At 44.1% G+C, this 14,215-nt stretch overlaps 2 protein-coding genes and 1 long non-coding RNA gene across 3 annotated transcripts; 2 read left to right on the forward strand and 1 right to left on the reverse strand.

Annotated features, from left to right (window-relative positions):
* Positions 1-1,140: 1,140 nt before the first annotated feature.
* Positions 1,141-3,407, forward strand: ormdl3 (ORMDL sphingolipid biosynthesis regulator 3). Its single transcript, XM_058068117.1, has 4 exons — positions 1,141-1,402; positions 1,836-2,027; positions 2,091-2,242; positions 2,685-3,407. The coding sequence occupies exons 2-4, from the start codon at positions 1,854-1,856 to the stop codon at positions 2,818-2,820; spliced, it is 462 nt and encodes a 153-aa protein (XP_057924100.1). The 5' UTR covers positions 1,141-1,402; positions 1,836-1,853; the 3' UTR covers positions 2,821-3,407.
* A 345-nt stretch (positions 3,408-3,752) lies between these two features.
* LOC131126001 (uncharacterized) lies at positions 3,753-8,268 on the forward strand. The gene is made up of 3 exons (XR_009129097.1): positions 3,753-4,257; positions 4,333-4,423; positions 8,180-8,268. It is a non-coding gene; the product is annotated as an uncharacterized LOC131126001 (long non-coding RNA).
* pah (phenylalanine hydroxylase) lies at positions 4,928-13,087 on the reverse strand. Its single transcript, XM_058068116.1, has 13 exons — positions 12,915-13,087; positions 11,599-11,721; positions 8,581-8,764; positions 7,465-7,553; positions 7,251-7,318; positions 6,889-7,085; positions 6,666-6,801; positions 6,526-6,595; positions 6,144-6,200; positions 5,977-6,072; positions 5,542-5,675; positions 5,365-5,480; positions 4,928-5,290 (listed from the first exon to the last, which is right to left on the reverse strand). The coding sequence occupies exons 1-13, from the start codon at positions 12,978-12,980 to the stop codon at positions 5,247-5,249; spliced, it is 1,380 nt and encodes a 459-aa protein (XP_057924099.1). The 5' UTR covers positions 12,981-13,087; the 3' UTR covers positions 4,928-5,246.
* Between the last annotated feature and the right edge of the window lie 1,128 nt (positions 13,088-14,215).

Raw genomic sequence — 14,215 nt, forward strand, 5'->3', positions numbered from 1 at the left:
TTCTGGGATACAAATCCAAATTATGTATTTTTTATCATTGGTCAAAAATAGCTCATCTATGTTTATTCATGTTTTGTTTTATTTTTTAAACAAATACACAAACACAATATTTTTTTTGGTTAATTTCCTGAATCAAAAATAAATTTTTGATATTTTCTGGAACACAAGCAATTTTTTTTAATGATTGGATATATACAGCTAAACTATATTTATTCACATTTTATTGTTCATCCATCCATATATTTTTGCAGGCATGCAAAAATGCCTATCCCAGCTGTTTCCGGGCGAGAGGCGGGCTACACCGTGGACTGGTGGCCAGCCAATCACAGATAAACAATTTGGTCATTTTTCATAATATTTTTTGTTAATTTTCTAAAACAAAAATGATTTTTGTCCATTTTCTGGAGAATAAAAAAATAAATCATTACTAATATTTTGATGGGGTAAAAGGGTAAACATTAACAAATACCCAAGCAAAATATTCTTTTTATTTCTGAAACAAAATAATTTTTTGGAACAAAAAATATTTTTTAATGATTTGATTACAACCTGATCAATTATATTTTATTTGCATTTTTTTATTTCCTGAAAAATATATTAAGTTTTTTTCATACAACCACATTTTTAAAATGATAGCATAAAAACAGCTCAACTCTATTAAACTGCATTTCAGTTATTGTTCATAACACCACAAATTGCTGAACGCAAATTTCCTGAAACAACAAAATATTGTGAATTTACAAAGTATATAAAGCGTAAATACTAAATAAGTACTACCGTATTCAGTTTCAAATTAGTTTCATTATGTTATTGTGGTTTTAAAAATAATTCTATATTGCATCATAATTAGAATAGGTATATGTGTGTCGTGATTTCGTTATATTATTATAATTATTAATCACTGTCGTTTAGATTTTTGCTCGTAAATGAGGCTTTTATTGATGATCGTATTCATACTGTACGCCTTTTGAAACCGTTTTATCATCAGTCAGCCCTTGCTTGTGACGTCAGGAGGCGTTTACCCACCTCATTTTTTCCGACAAAATCTCTCGTGATTGGCCAGTAATGGCCGCGTGACCCAATCCGACCAACCAAAGACGGGTGCGAAGCTAGTGGGCGTGGTCCGGGCAGCCCTCTGTGTCCGCGGGGGCGAGTAGAGATGACGTCAGTGGGCCAAAGGCTGGCTGTTGTGCCTTGTTGTCAGCAGCTGCTGGGCGAGAAGAAGGCCAACAAGAAGAAAAAGAAAGTCAAAAGCCGACGGTTGTTTCTGCTGCCGACTGGGACTGTTCACTGACGGGAGCCGTGAAGATGCTAGCTGGTGGCTGACGGAGAGTTTGGGCGCCTTACATAAGAGACAGCCTAGCCAAGTACGCGAGCAGGATAGCGGATTGAGCCTTGGCAGGTCGGTACCGGAGACATTTAAAAAAAATACACCTTCGTTATTCGCCTGTTTGTATGGCGATTGTCGTAGCCGTTTTAGCTAGCTGCTAACAAGGTAAGGTACGTACGCCACGGCGTCGCCATTGTTTACTTCTGACCGCAGCTGCCCGGCGGGGTTGTGCAACCGGGTCAAAGGGCACTGGTCAAATTTACCGGAAGGTCTTGAGTACCCTGCTCTCTGATTGGCTGACAGGTGTCATAATGAATGCACGTGTGTTGTTTTGAAGACATCTATGTAAACATCCCGTTCTTTGTTATTTACTCTTTTTCTTATTTATGTTGATATTGTTGTGTAGAATAGCACTTATATTCCTGTAATTGTGCTTATACTGTTTTGTAAAATTAAAGTTGATTATTTAAAAAAAAATAATCTATGTAAACATTTGTTTTTCAAGTCCCAGCTGCGTGCCGCCATGAATGTGGGCACGGCGCACAGCGAGGTGAACCCCAACACCCGCGTCATGAACAGCCGCGGCATGTGGCTGTCTTACATCCTGGGCATCGGCCTGCTGCACGTCATCCTGCTCAGCATCCCCTTCGCCAGCGTGCCGGTGGTGTGGACCCTCACCAACCTCATCCACAACCTGGTAGGCCATCGCGGTTGCGGTGTTTGTAATGCTGGCTGGACTGAAGGTGTGTGTTTGCCGCAGTGCATGTACCTGCTCCTGCACACCGTCAAAGGCACGCCCTTCGAGACGCCCGACCAGGGCAAGGCCCGCCTCCTCACGCACTGGGAGCAGATGGACTATGGCGTGCAGTTCACGGCGTCGCGCAAGTTCCTCACCATCACGCCCATCGTCCTGTAAGTCACCCCGATTCCTTTACATTCACACTTTTTCACTTTGTTTGCTATAGTATGCATTAATATATGTAACGAGAAACGTATCAGCCAATGGCTCGCTACGTGATTGTTATTGTTGATTATGAGTATGATATTGTGGTCACACACGAGTTTTGCGTCGCGTGAGGAGTATGTGATGTCAGACGGTTTTGTGGGGTCATGAACACATCAGACGGAATGTTTACTGGTACTCTTTTTTTTTTTTTGCTATTTTGCTGATGTTTGCTAATGGTATGTTTGCTAATGTACTTTTGGCTACGTGTTTACCGATACGTTAGCCGGTAAACACTGGATCTGCGCATCGTTTCACTGAGATTTCCTTCCTTTTTGTTACTTTTCTATGCCCTCAGCAGCCCGTCTTGGCAGCGTAGATATAATATACTCGTGTGTGTGTGTGTTGCAGGTACATCCTCACCAGCTTTTACACCAAATACGACCGAGTCCATTTTGTGGTCAACACGGTGTCGCTGCTCACCGTGCTCATTCCCAAACTCCCTCAGCTGCACGGCGTGCGCCTCTTTGGCATCAATAAATACTGACCAGTAGGAGGAGCTAGTGGTGTCAGGACTGCCCCCGCTGTGCCGCCGCCGCCAGGACTCTCAGAAGAGGCGGGCTGTGAATGTTCGTGACTTTTCCCCTTCAGGTTGGATGCATTTCAAAGGGTTTAGACGTTAGTTAGCATGTTAGCATACTTTTCTGCGGCGTGACCCTGCGAGGACTCTCACAAGATGATGATGAGCGAGGAAGACGACGCGCCAGGGCAGTCAGGGTTATTCTTATCCAAGCGTTCCCATATTTGGACGCATTTTGTTCTACTTTTTGGACCCGTGTGATCCAGCGTGTGGAGGACGTTAGCCGAGTAGTTGAAAGTAGAGGAGCTCCCAGCATGCATCAGTGCTCCACAACGTGGCCGCCTTTGTAGCATTTCATGTCGATAGTTGATATTTATTCTAAATATTCGTCTCCTTGGTTTGGGCCCACGGACCAAAGGGAGCTGCTGTCTGTGGCCGTCAAGGGCTTTTCTTTCATGGAGGTCCGGACTCTTTTCAAAGAAGGAACTTGTTAGGTAGCCAACACACGTCATGTGATCTTCTTGTGTACAAAAATATAATATTTTTCAAACTGACTCATGTGTGTATGACACTTCCATTTCAAGTTTCTTGACATTTGCAGCACTTGTGTAGTATTTCCCATGATGCCCCAGCTCTCCCCCAAACCTAGTCCTTCTAGTCTCTCCTAGTCCACCTTCAGGTTCCCCGTCACAGCCAACAATACTCCACAATCTCATCCAGCAGAGAGCCATAATCACCAGGTAAACAAATCTTTTCATTTTAGTCACATCTGAGCATTTCACTGCGAAGTTGGAAAGGCTAAATAATGCTACAGTGACGCCAGAGCCGGAGTTTTCATTTATTTAAAACTTGCTCTGCCTGCAATTCTCCTATGAAACGGTAGGGGGGGGGGTGTGTGCGTCTTCCTGAGTGGGAGCATCTACGGCTCCCGCCCTTTGGCTAGGTAGCTTCCGGTGTGATTGTAAACAATGGCGACCGGTGACATTAACGTTAAGCTAGCGTATTGTATTGTGACATTAACGTTAAACTAGCGTATTGTATTGTGACATTAACGTTAAACTAGCGTATTGTATTGTAACATTAACGTTAAACTAGCGTATTGTATTGTGACATTTACATTAAGCTAGCGTATTGTATTGTGATATTAGCGTTAAACTAGCGTATTGTATTGTGACTTTTACATTAAGCTAGCGTATTGTATTGTGATATTAACGTTAAACTAGCGTATTGTATTGTGACATTTACATTAAGCTAGCGTATTGTAGCGACATGTTGGTGCTGGAACACTGATACTCGGGTGTTACTGAATGTGGCTGGACTGAGCACTGGTTTTGGCGTGAAGGTTGGTGATAAAACTCAAAAAAGAGCGTCGGACTCTGTGACTCTATCAGGACGATAAATACTGTATGTATGCAACTTTTTTCGATCATATGCGCCTCCGGTTCTTTTACTATGCCGGACTTTTTGGCGCTTCTTTAGGGTGGAAAACCCGGAAATCATGTACGAAGAAAAGCCGACCAATCACAGCTCTGCAATCCGCGTCGTCGTCCGCCGGAGGGGGCTGAACCAGGTATAGTTGATCATAATATTCAACATGCACCACTTCCTGTGGAAAGATACTCATATCCAACACTGATGGACACAAATATTCAACACGTGTACAGTCACAGCAAAAGGCATTGTGTATGTTTTGTTGCCATGACAACCAAGCACCTTCCCTTTGGCCCTTTAACTCCAGTTCTTATCATTCACCCACCGAAACCAATTGAGGTCTCAAGGGCATGCGCAGAAACTCGCACATGCGCACCGAGAACCGTTTTTATTGTCATATAGTATTAGTATTGCAGGTAAAGAATCAAAAATAGACAAACTACAAATGACACAGTAACTGTAATTTTCTCATTATTATTAGCATTTATTATTATTTAGAGTTATCATTTATTATTATTGTGAGTAAAAAAAAAATTTAAATACAAATGACTAATTAACATTGCATCACCTGCTTGTTATTATTATTATTATTTATTATTGTGATAATAAACAAGCACCAACTAAAACAGCAATACAAATGACACTGCATTATTTTCTTTATTTGTGTCACAAATATATTTCATACACAAAATAATGCATTTTGCCAACTGACCAGGATGAATAAAATATACATGGTCAAAAGTGGCTAGTATGATTATTATATGTAAAATCATCTTTAATATGCGACGAGAGTACTTCATAAAATAACACGTTTGTCATCTTAACAGCTACAAATGATTCACTAAATTAAAAAAAGCTAATATTCTTTATTTTATCCTGGTATCATGTGTTATCATAAGTGTTATCATACAAAAAGCTGATATGCGAGCAAGAATACTAAGCCTCGGGCCGCCGTCGCAAAGTCACTCCAGTTTCCGCAGGGCCTCGCACAATTTTCCCATTTCACCTGCAAGGAGAAGAAGACGCCAAGTGCGTGAGAAAGCTGCACGTCCAAGTCCGGGAAGACAAAGGCGAGCCTACTGTTGATGCTGTCGGCCAGGTTGCTGAGCTGCTGGGTGTTGTCCAGAACCTCCACGCTCTGAGTGTACGGGTTGTAGCGCACCGAGAAGGGCCGGGGAATAGTGCCGGCGAACTTCCTGCATCGGCCAAAACGTTCAGGGAGGGTCACGGAGTCCGGAGGCCAAATTCCAAACATACCTGACTTTTTCTTTGGCGTCGTCAAAGCTTTCGGCTACAAAGTAGACCGGCTGGTACTCTGTGATCGGGTACTTTTGGACGCTGGTCTTCTCCGGGTCGAAGGGCTGCAGGCTGGGCTTGTCGGTCAGGCAGTACTGTTAAGATGAACAAGGATACACAGGTTGTCTCAGCCACCCTACTCGAGCCTGCAATCTTGCCCTTTCGGTCACTACCCAAAGCTCATGAGCACAGGTGAGGGTAGAACCTGCATCGCCAAAGAGCTTTGCCCCTTTGCTCTGCCCCCGCCTCGCCAAAACGGACCGGTGCAGAGTCCGCATCACTGCAGATGCCGCACCAACCCCCCTGTTGATCTTGCCTTCCATCCTTCCCTGACACATTAAAACCAAGTGGACCGCCACCCCACTGCCCGGCCCCGGCCCCACCCTGGGGTCTTACCTGCAGCTCTCCAAAGGAGGACAACAAGCCTGCTCCAAAAGCTCTGATGCCAGAGCCCTGCTTGCACAGACCAAACTCCACGGTGAACCAGTAGACCTGCACAAACAAGGCCTGTCAACACCTGGAACACCTGGAAACTGGGATCTGGAATGCTCAGTTGGACCTACCGTAGCAAGTTTCTCGATGTATTCGTCTGGCGCACCGAGGGAAGCCAGACCAATCTCCTGTTTCGGAAAAAAAAGTTGTTGATACTGATGGAACCCGAAGGTGGGTTGTAGTCTAACCCGAATAAAGGCATATCTTAATCTTAATCTTAATCTTAAACCCATTTGTGACTCTTGTGAACTACTCCTGAGAACGGAACTTGGCAGCCTCCAAGCTATCATTAGAAGAAGAATGAGGCTAGCTCTGACACGGGTCCATGCAATGGACCAGACAGAACTGGGATCAACCGATCCAATCATCTTGCTGCCCGATGGACAGGTCAACTCTGCAGGGGACTTACAGTAAGTCTAGGTCTAAGTAAGTCCATCCCAGATGGTTTCTTACCTGTGAGAACTGGGCGAAACCTGGATCGGCAAACAGGGGGACATGTCCCAGGAGCTCATGACAAATATCCCTGAAACGGAAACAAACTTAATCTTTCTTGCTTTCAGAACATCCACTTGGACTTGACACTCCCCACTCACGGCTCAGGTGTGTATGTGGGCTTGGAGCCGTGGCGGATGTACTGCGTGGAATGGAAGACCCGGAAAGCGAGGCCGGCGAGGAAATCCCGAGAGGACAGCAGACCGGCCACCGGGCGAAGTCGGAAACCGGTACAGGCTGCGAGGGGATTGGATGCATGGGACAAAGTTTGTCAAAACCAGCGACAGGTTCTGGACGACGGGGCGTCGTTGAGGATGGACTCACACTGCAGGAAGCGGGACACGTCCTCCAGCTGCGGGATGTTGTCCCGCCTGTAGCCGCAGTACTCCTCCAGCAGGGGGAAGACTCGGTTGTGCTCGCGGCACGCGTGAGTCGGGTACAGGGTCTTCAGCTCCTTGAACACGGTGCCCCAGGTGGTCCTTTCGTCCTCCGTGTACTCCACCCGCGGGATGGGTTGGCCGCTGGGACAAAGACACGCAGACTTAACGACAATGCAACCACCGACCAACGGCGTCGGGCAACCATGGCATTTCTGGCATTGGGATTCAAACCCGTTGCTTTCCAGGGTCTTTGACCTCTGGTGGTAACAACTTTTTAACTATTTCTTCCACAAGAAGAGTAGTTACTGTCTGTAGTTGTAGGCGATGTCCGCAAACTCCTTCCTGCGGGCCCGGTACAAGGGGTCTGTGAAGCCCTGGACGCACAAAAAGCAGAACTCCACTGTTTATGTGTTGCCATGACGCCAGAAGTGTGACAGAGTGCGACCCGTCGTCTCCGGGAGGCCTCCTTTGCAAAGCGGCTGTGGGCGGACACGCACGTGACTGATGAGTGACAACTTACGGGGTGATCCGCGTCCAGCTCCGAGCCGTAGCTGAGAATCTGGTTGGCGAAGCGGTCCAAGTCCTGGATGTCCTTTGGGAACCACGGCACTAGAGGAAGCCAGGAAGACTTGGGTCAGGGGTGTCCAAAGTACAAATAGAATGCAGTTTTTTCTTTCTTTCATTCATTTTAGCCTGTAGGATCGGCTTGTGGTGTCCTGGCATGTTGACACTCAACAGAAGCGAGCCCACACGGCGTCTGCTGGATTTATGTCCCTAAAGGACAGAGGGGGCCCACTCATGAATCTGCGTTTGTCCCGTGTGGTCCAAAGCCCGAGGCCGTGCACGGACAATGACTCCGCTCTGCTGTAGAACAGGACATACTTATCATCTCGTCTACTTGACCCTGACCGGCGGGCCCCGGGGGGGCCCGTCCATCCCAGCCCGACGTGACCTTGGCGTGTTCCCCGTGGCCCGTGTTGATCCGGGACGGGGACACAGAGCGCCACTGTTCCTGCCGAGCCTGTTGGTCCTCAGTAGCTAAACTAATGTCATTCTGGAAACAACTAATAAAGGGGTCCGTCTTGGGGGGGGCAAGCCACCCGTCTGGTCGGCGACACTGGCTGCCCGTTACTGAGTCTGACGGACCACAACATGGCTGATTAATGCGCCAGTTATCGCTCATGGACAAGAATATCTATTTTCTCTATCTAATGTATGTCCATCTTGTGTTGCAGTACCTTTGTTGGCCTGGAGGGGAACCACGGCGCCGCTGTAGGAGTCTCATGTGGATCCATGCAATGCACGGTCGCCCATCAAATTACCAGGTGACTTGTTATGATTACCATAGCTAGCATGGTTTGCAACACAGCCATAGCCATAGCATACCTGAGCTAATCGGCTGGAATCTGGCCAACTACACAGTGCCAGGTCCCCACGTAAGCACTCTCTGGCTTCCAGCATGCCTTGCGGCACCCTTTTGTTTCCATTGAAGGTAGCTGTTGGTGATTGTGTTATGTAGCTGCTAGCTGTAGCTACTGTGTGATGTCTGTTTAGGGATCAGCCATTATACAGCAGGAGGCTTCTTCATGAATATGTTGGCCAAAAAGCGTCTTTCCCTGCTCTGTGCCCATCTCACCCGTGTCTTTCTGCTTGTTGCGTGACAGCTCGTGCACGTGGCCGCTGATCTGCGTGCGCAGGCCTTGGATGACCTCATCCAGGGCCTGGGAGCAGGTGGAGTCCACGCTGATGAAGAACTCGTATTGCTCCTTGCTGACGCTGGACGGGCGCGACTCGATGTGCATCAGGTTGATGCCCTTCTCCTGCAAATACACAAGGGCTGCTTCCAGTACACCACGTGGTGAGTATGCTGTGCTTCTCTTGGTTAACCAGCAGAGGGCGCCAAGGGGCCTGATTGCTTTCTTCTTGTTGGGAGTGCCCGCAGCTTTTTTTTTTTTTTTTTTTTAGGGGGGGTCAGGCTGCAGCACATTCTTCAAATACAAGTTTAAACATACATATATATAATAATAATAATAATAATATATCATACAATAAATACTTAAAAATAGATACTTGTTTCCATATGGATGCTGTCATTTATTCTGCAAAGTAGTACTACTAACACTTCAAACGTATAACCTGTGTATTTTTCCATTTGTTGTCTTATTGATTTGCAAATACTGCGTACGTGACTTTTGCTAAATCCACTACGGCTTGGCAGCCGTTGTTGAACAAATGATCCTCGTCATCAAGAATAAAAGAACACGCAAAACCAAATGGGATCCTCTCCGGACCTATGAGATCGGACTCTCCTGATCCTCCCCCGTGCTCCTCCCCAGTCCACCCCAATGACCCCCCCGGTTATCCCATGAAAGGCTCATCTCTCCAACATTTAACCCAAATCAGAGCCATGTGACGTTGCATGGCGCCCGTCATGTGACGACCTTGACCTGGAACGTCGCTGGGGGGGTTGGGGGGGCGCTATGGGCAGAGCTCGGAAGGGTACAGAAATGGCTTTGAGGATTTAGAGCTGGCTTTGCTAAGCTGCGTGTGTCAGGGAATTTGCCCGACGAGCAGCAAGGAAAATAAAATTTAAAAAATGTTAGCATGGTAACACCTAGCATATTATTATTATGTCCACTGTATTGGGTGATATCAGTGTAAAGATGCTCTAATAATGTTAAATAGCATATTTAGAAGGTTGTAAACAGGTTTTTTTTCTACGTTTTATATGTCTTATTTTCTCCTATTATGTCTACTATATTGGTCATAGTAACGAAAGGTGACTATAGGGGTGTTATTTCATATTTAGAGGGCTCTGATACTGTAAAATAGCATATTTAGAAGGTCGTAAACAGGTTTACTCTGTCTTATTTTCTTTTTTATGTCTACTACATTGGGTAATAGTAGTGTAAAAGTAACTATAGGGGTGTTATTTCATGTCTAGAGGGCTCTAATAATGTTGAACAGCGTATTTAAAAGGTCAGGAACAGGTTTTGTGAATATATTCTATTGATAAATAAGGAATCCTACTTCACGAACCAATTAATGAAGGATTAGTGTACTTTGGGAAAAAAAAAGATAGTTTTTTCATCTGACCGTTTAGTAACGGCTGAATGGAACGCTTCAATGACACCAGGGTCCAGCCACAAGTAAATGCAACCCGCTAAGCACATTCTTCGCTAAACATGTGAGGGATTGGTGTCTGCACGGCCGTCAGGAAGATGTGATAAACACAATCCGAACCAGATGCGGCAACAAACACGTAGGCCTCGCCACTCACGCCCTCCGCCCCCGTCAGCCTATCCTAACAGCGGACGCATCATACACCCTCTCTTTCCTTACATTTTTCCTCGTGTATACGTTTTTAAGATGCCTTCCAGCGGGTCTGTAAAGATCTCACAGATTCTTTTAACGACGCCACATGCCGCAGACGGAGCGCTCGGGCGTCTGCGACGTGGCACGTACCGATCACGGGGCAAATATGCTCATGGCCGCAATTCCCCAAATAAGCTCATTCTTTGGGGATTTTTATTCAGAATTATTGGGTCTGTTGTTGCGCCTGTCAAGTCTGGTGCTTGTGTGTCTCCCGCAACATTACAGTAACATTACTGACACCTAGTGGCCGGTGTAGAATACGACATATCATTGCAGCGCCTTTGAATGCATCTTCTGAATGCCTTATATTTGAATTTTACTGCATTGTGCCAAAACACATAGTATTCTAAACCAATTGAAATATCAATTATGAACAATTAATAATTATTTATTTTATTACAATACATTATTAATGATTAGATTTTGGTTTTTAATTAAATTATATTGTATTAATTATAGATTTATTTCTTTATAAATCCTGTGAACCAATAAATACATAAATGGTAATATTTATTTCAATATTCACAATGATAATAATAAATGTAATATATAAATATAAGTATATTTTTATTTTTTTATTTGTTAGATAAGATGAAATTGTAATAGTTTTTGTTTTTATTTTTTCTATTATTTTGAAATAATTGTGCAAACAAATTCAAACAAATATAGATGATGAGTAATTATTAATATTTAATCTGAATATTTATATTGGGAAAGTCATCATAAATGGTCGTAATAGTTTTTTTTAAATGATTGTATTTTATAATATATTTTTATGTTTTCAAAAGAAGTCCTGTCAAATGTTGATTACAAACAATGATGAATATCTATATTGAGTAATAATGATGATTGACAGCTCCCAACCACCACAACAGTAACTCCGGTGGACTCTAATCCATTTCCGTACCAGACCGAGGGGTCCGGGGGCGGGGGCTAGCGGGTCCTGCGTGTTGTTGTTGTTCACCTTCAGACCGGAGCTGGGTCGGTGGATCAATGTGCGATAAGACCTGTTTGTTCGGTCGCTCTGTCTCTGCACCCCCGCAAAGGTCAGCGGCGCAAAAACAAGCCGACGCTCCAATGTTTCACGGCTGATGGAGGACCTTTTGGTTTTTATGGCCGACGTGTCAGACACGTGCGTCCACACACACGGGGCTTTTGTTCCATGGTCACGCCGCCGGGCCGTGACCGATCATCATCCACGGGTGTGAGCTTTCGCATCCTGTGAGCTGACGTAGGCGGGCTGTGATGATGATGATGGTGATGATGGTAATGATTTTACCTCAAAGAGGCGCAGCGCCCTGGCCAGCGCCCCCACGCCCTCCTTCAGGGAGAAGATGCAGGAGATCACTTCCGACTTCTTGCTGGTCTCCTCCTCCAAGTACATGGAGCCCCGCCGCCTCCTCTGGGAACATCAAAAGAGGATGTTTGAATTCTTTCGGAAAATCTTTCCCAGCTCCTCGCCTCACCAAAGTTTGGTATCCATCCAATACCGTGGAAATACAGGCCACAGTATCACAGTATCACAGTATCACAGTATCACATCAAGAGAAAAGTCACATCAATAATAACATAAAAATAAATAATACAATAAATATGTTAGCTAAAACAAAATAGATTTTTTTAAAACCACCACACTTATTTGTGATTTTAACAATATTTAATAATATATATTTAATAATATATATTGAAAATATATATTATTATATATTATATATATATATTATATATTATAATATATATATTATATTATAATATATATATATATTTTTAACAATACAAAACAAATGCAGTCTTTCCTACAGGTCTGCAATCTATATGTGGCAGGGACCCACATGCATCTCATTTTTATCCACGCTGCAAGAGACCAAACAAAAAATTACCTCTTTTTTTCCTTTAGATATTATTTCATATTTTTCATTTTTTTCGTCTTTTATTCATTTTTATTTTTGTGGACTTTAATCTGAATAAAACACCACATCAAAAGATGATAGGCAAACTAATCATATACAAATAAATAATGTATCAATTTTAAAAATTAATATTAAAAAATGTATATTAAAAATGTATATTAACATTAATTATTATTAATAATTAACAATAGATATATAAAATAAAATATTTTATTTCAGAATCATTACGGCCTTATTATTTGTGAGTTTTAATCTGAATAAAACACACAACAATTAATCTCATTCCGTGGCACAAGTTGTCCCTGGCGATCCCGTTCTGATGACAGCAGATTGTACCAAATGTATCTGTGGCAGGCTGAAAAGCAATACAACTTAAAGTCACACCACCACTCAAAAGTTTGCAGACACTTTCTCATGTTATTGTATGAGGAAGTGTCTCTAAACTTTTGACGGGCAGTGTCTAGTATGTAAAGAAAGGAGATGGGAGATTGTGCTGGAGGAGACTATAGTTGTATCAGTATCACTTTAAGTTGCATCAGCTGGTTCCCCCCCACCGTGGGGGCACCCCACTATGCTTTTGTACCCGGAATATTCCAGCCCCAGCTGGCTGTTCCACCATTAGAAAAAGGTGTGTATGCCATTACATATCACATTTCATCAAATAGCTTCAAAAGAAAGAACCTACCCAAGTGTCCTCTGTATCCGCATCCTGAGTGTGGTTTCCGTTGATTCTTTTATAAGCGGCGTCCATGCTCTCTGCTAGTCAGGTGTATGTAGTGTGTGTTTGTGTGTGTCTTTGTGTGTGTGTGTGTGTGTGTGTGTGAGTGTGTGCTGCAGCTGAGCCGACAGCTTTGCTGCATTTTTATGCCGGCACTTCTTCTTATTTAACTTCAGGTCATGTGACTCTACGCTCTCATACACACCCCTCTGCATTGGCATGTCACGGGACGCCGGTTGTAAAACAAGCGCTGCCAGAGCAGGAAGGTGGTGGGCCGTGGGGGGTGGGTTGGTGGGCGGTCAAAGCGGCAGCAGACCTCAGATGGTTTGCGTTTGTGCTGCTCCTTGACCCGACGTCGCTTATCTGGTCTTTCACACAACATGAGAGGCTTTCATCTCAGGTCATAGCTGACATTGGAAATTAGCTTGATGCTAAGTCTGGTGCTACGCATCAATTCTATGTCAACAGTACAAAATAATCAAAATAATCAAAATAATACTATTGGCGGCACGGCGGTCCAGTGGTTAGCGCACAGACCTCACAGCTAGGAGACCATGGTTCAATTCCCACCCTCGGCCATCTCTGTGTGGAGTTTGCATGTTCTCCCCGTGCATGCGTGGGTTTTCTCCGGGTACTCCGGTTTCCTCCCACATTTCAAAAACATGCTAGGTTAATTGGCCACTTCAAATTGAAAATGAATGAATGAATAATACTATTGTGAGAATATTATGATCTAATATTCTAATCAATAAAAATAATAAATCACGTTGGCAGGAGCCAATCGCCAGCATTCACAACAAGACCCCTCCCCCCCCGGCCACCGGAAATTGCAGGAGGTCATAACTCAATGTAACAGTCTTACTCACGTTGTCTTCTTACAAACAACACTAAACTCATCACACAGCAACTTAACACCCTAAAGGCACAGCTGAGGAATATACCAACATGTGGCAATACGAGTTTAAATTAAAGTTGTCCTATAATTCATTGCATCTGAGCTACGCATTCATTGGGGCGCTGCAATGTCGTCAGCCTCCCCCCGGACTCTGGGCTCTTCTGGCACCTTCCGGTGGATAGAGCGCCATCCTCCATTTTCTATGCCAAAATAAGTTATGGGAAAAACCAACATTTTAATTTTTGCTTCATTTGTACTGTATACTTTCAGGTATACCTTTTGGGTGTTAGGTTGCTGTGTGATGAGTTTAATGTTGTTTGTAAGAAGACACCATGAGTCAGACTCATGAGAGTTTTTTCACTGCCCGTGATTG

The sequence above is a fragment of the Doryrhamphus excisus genome, chromosome 3 (assembly GCF_030265055.1).
Source record: "Doryrhamphus excisus isolate RoL2022-K1 chromosome 3, RoL_Dexc_1.0, whole genome shotgun sequence".
Taxonomy (NCBI): Eukaryota; Metazoa; Chordata; class Actinopteri; order Syngnathiformes; family Syngnathidae; genus Doryrhamphus; species Doryrhamphus excisus.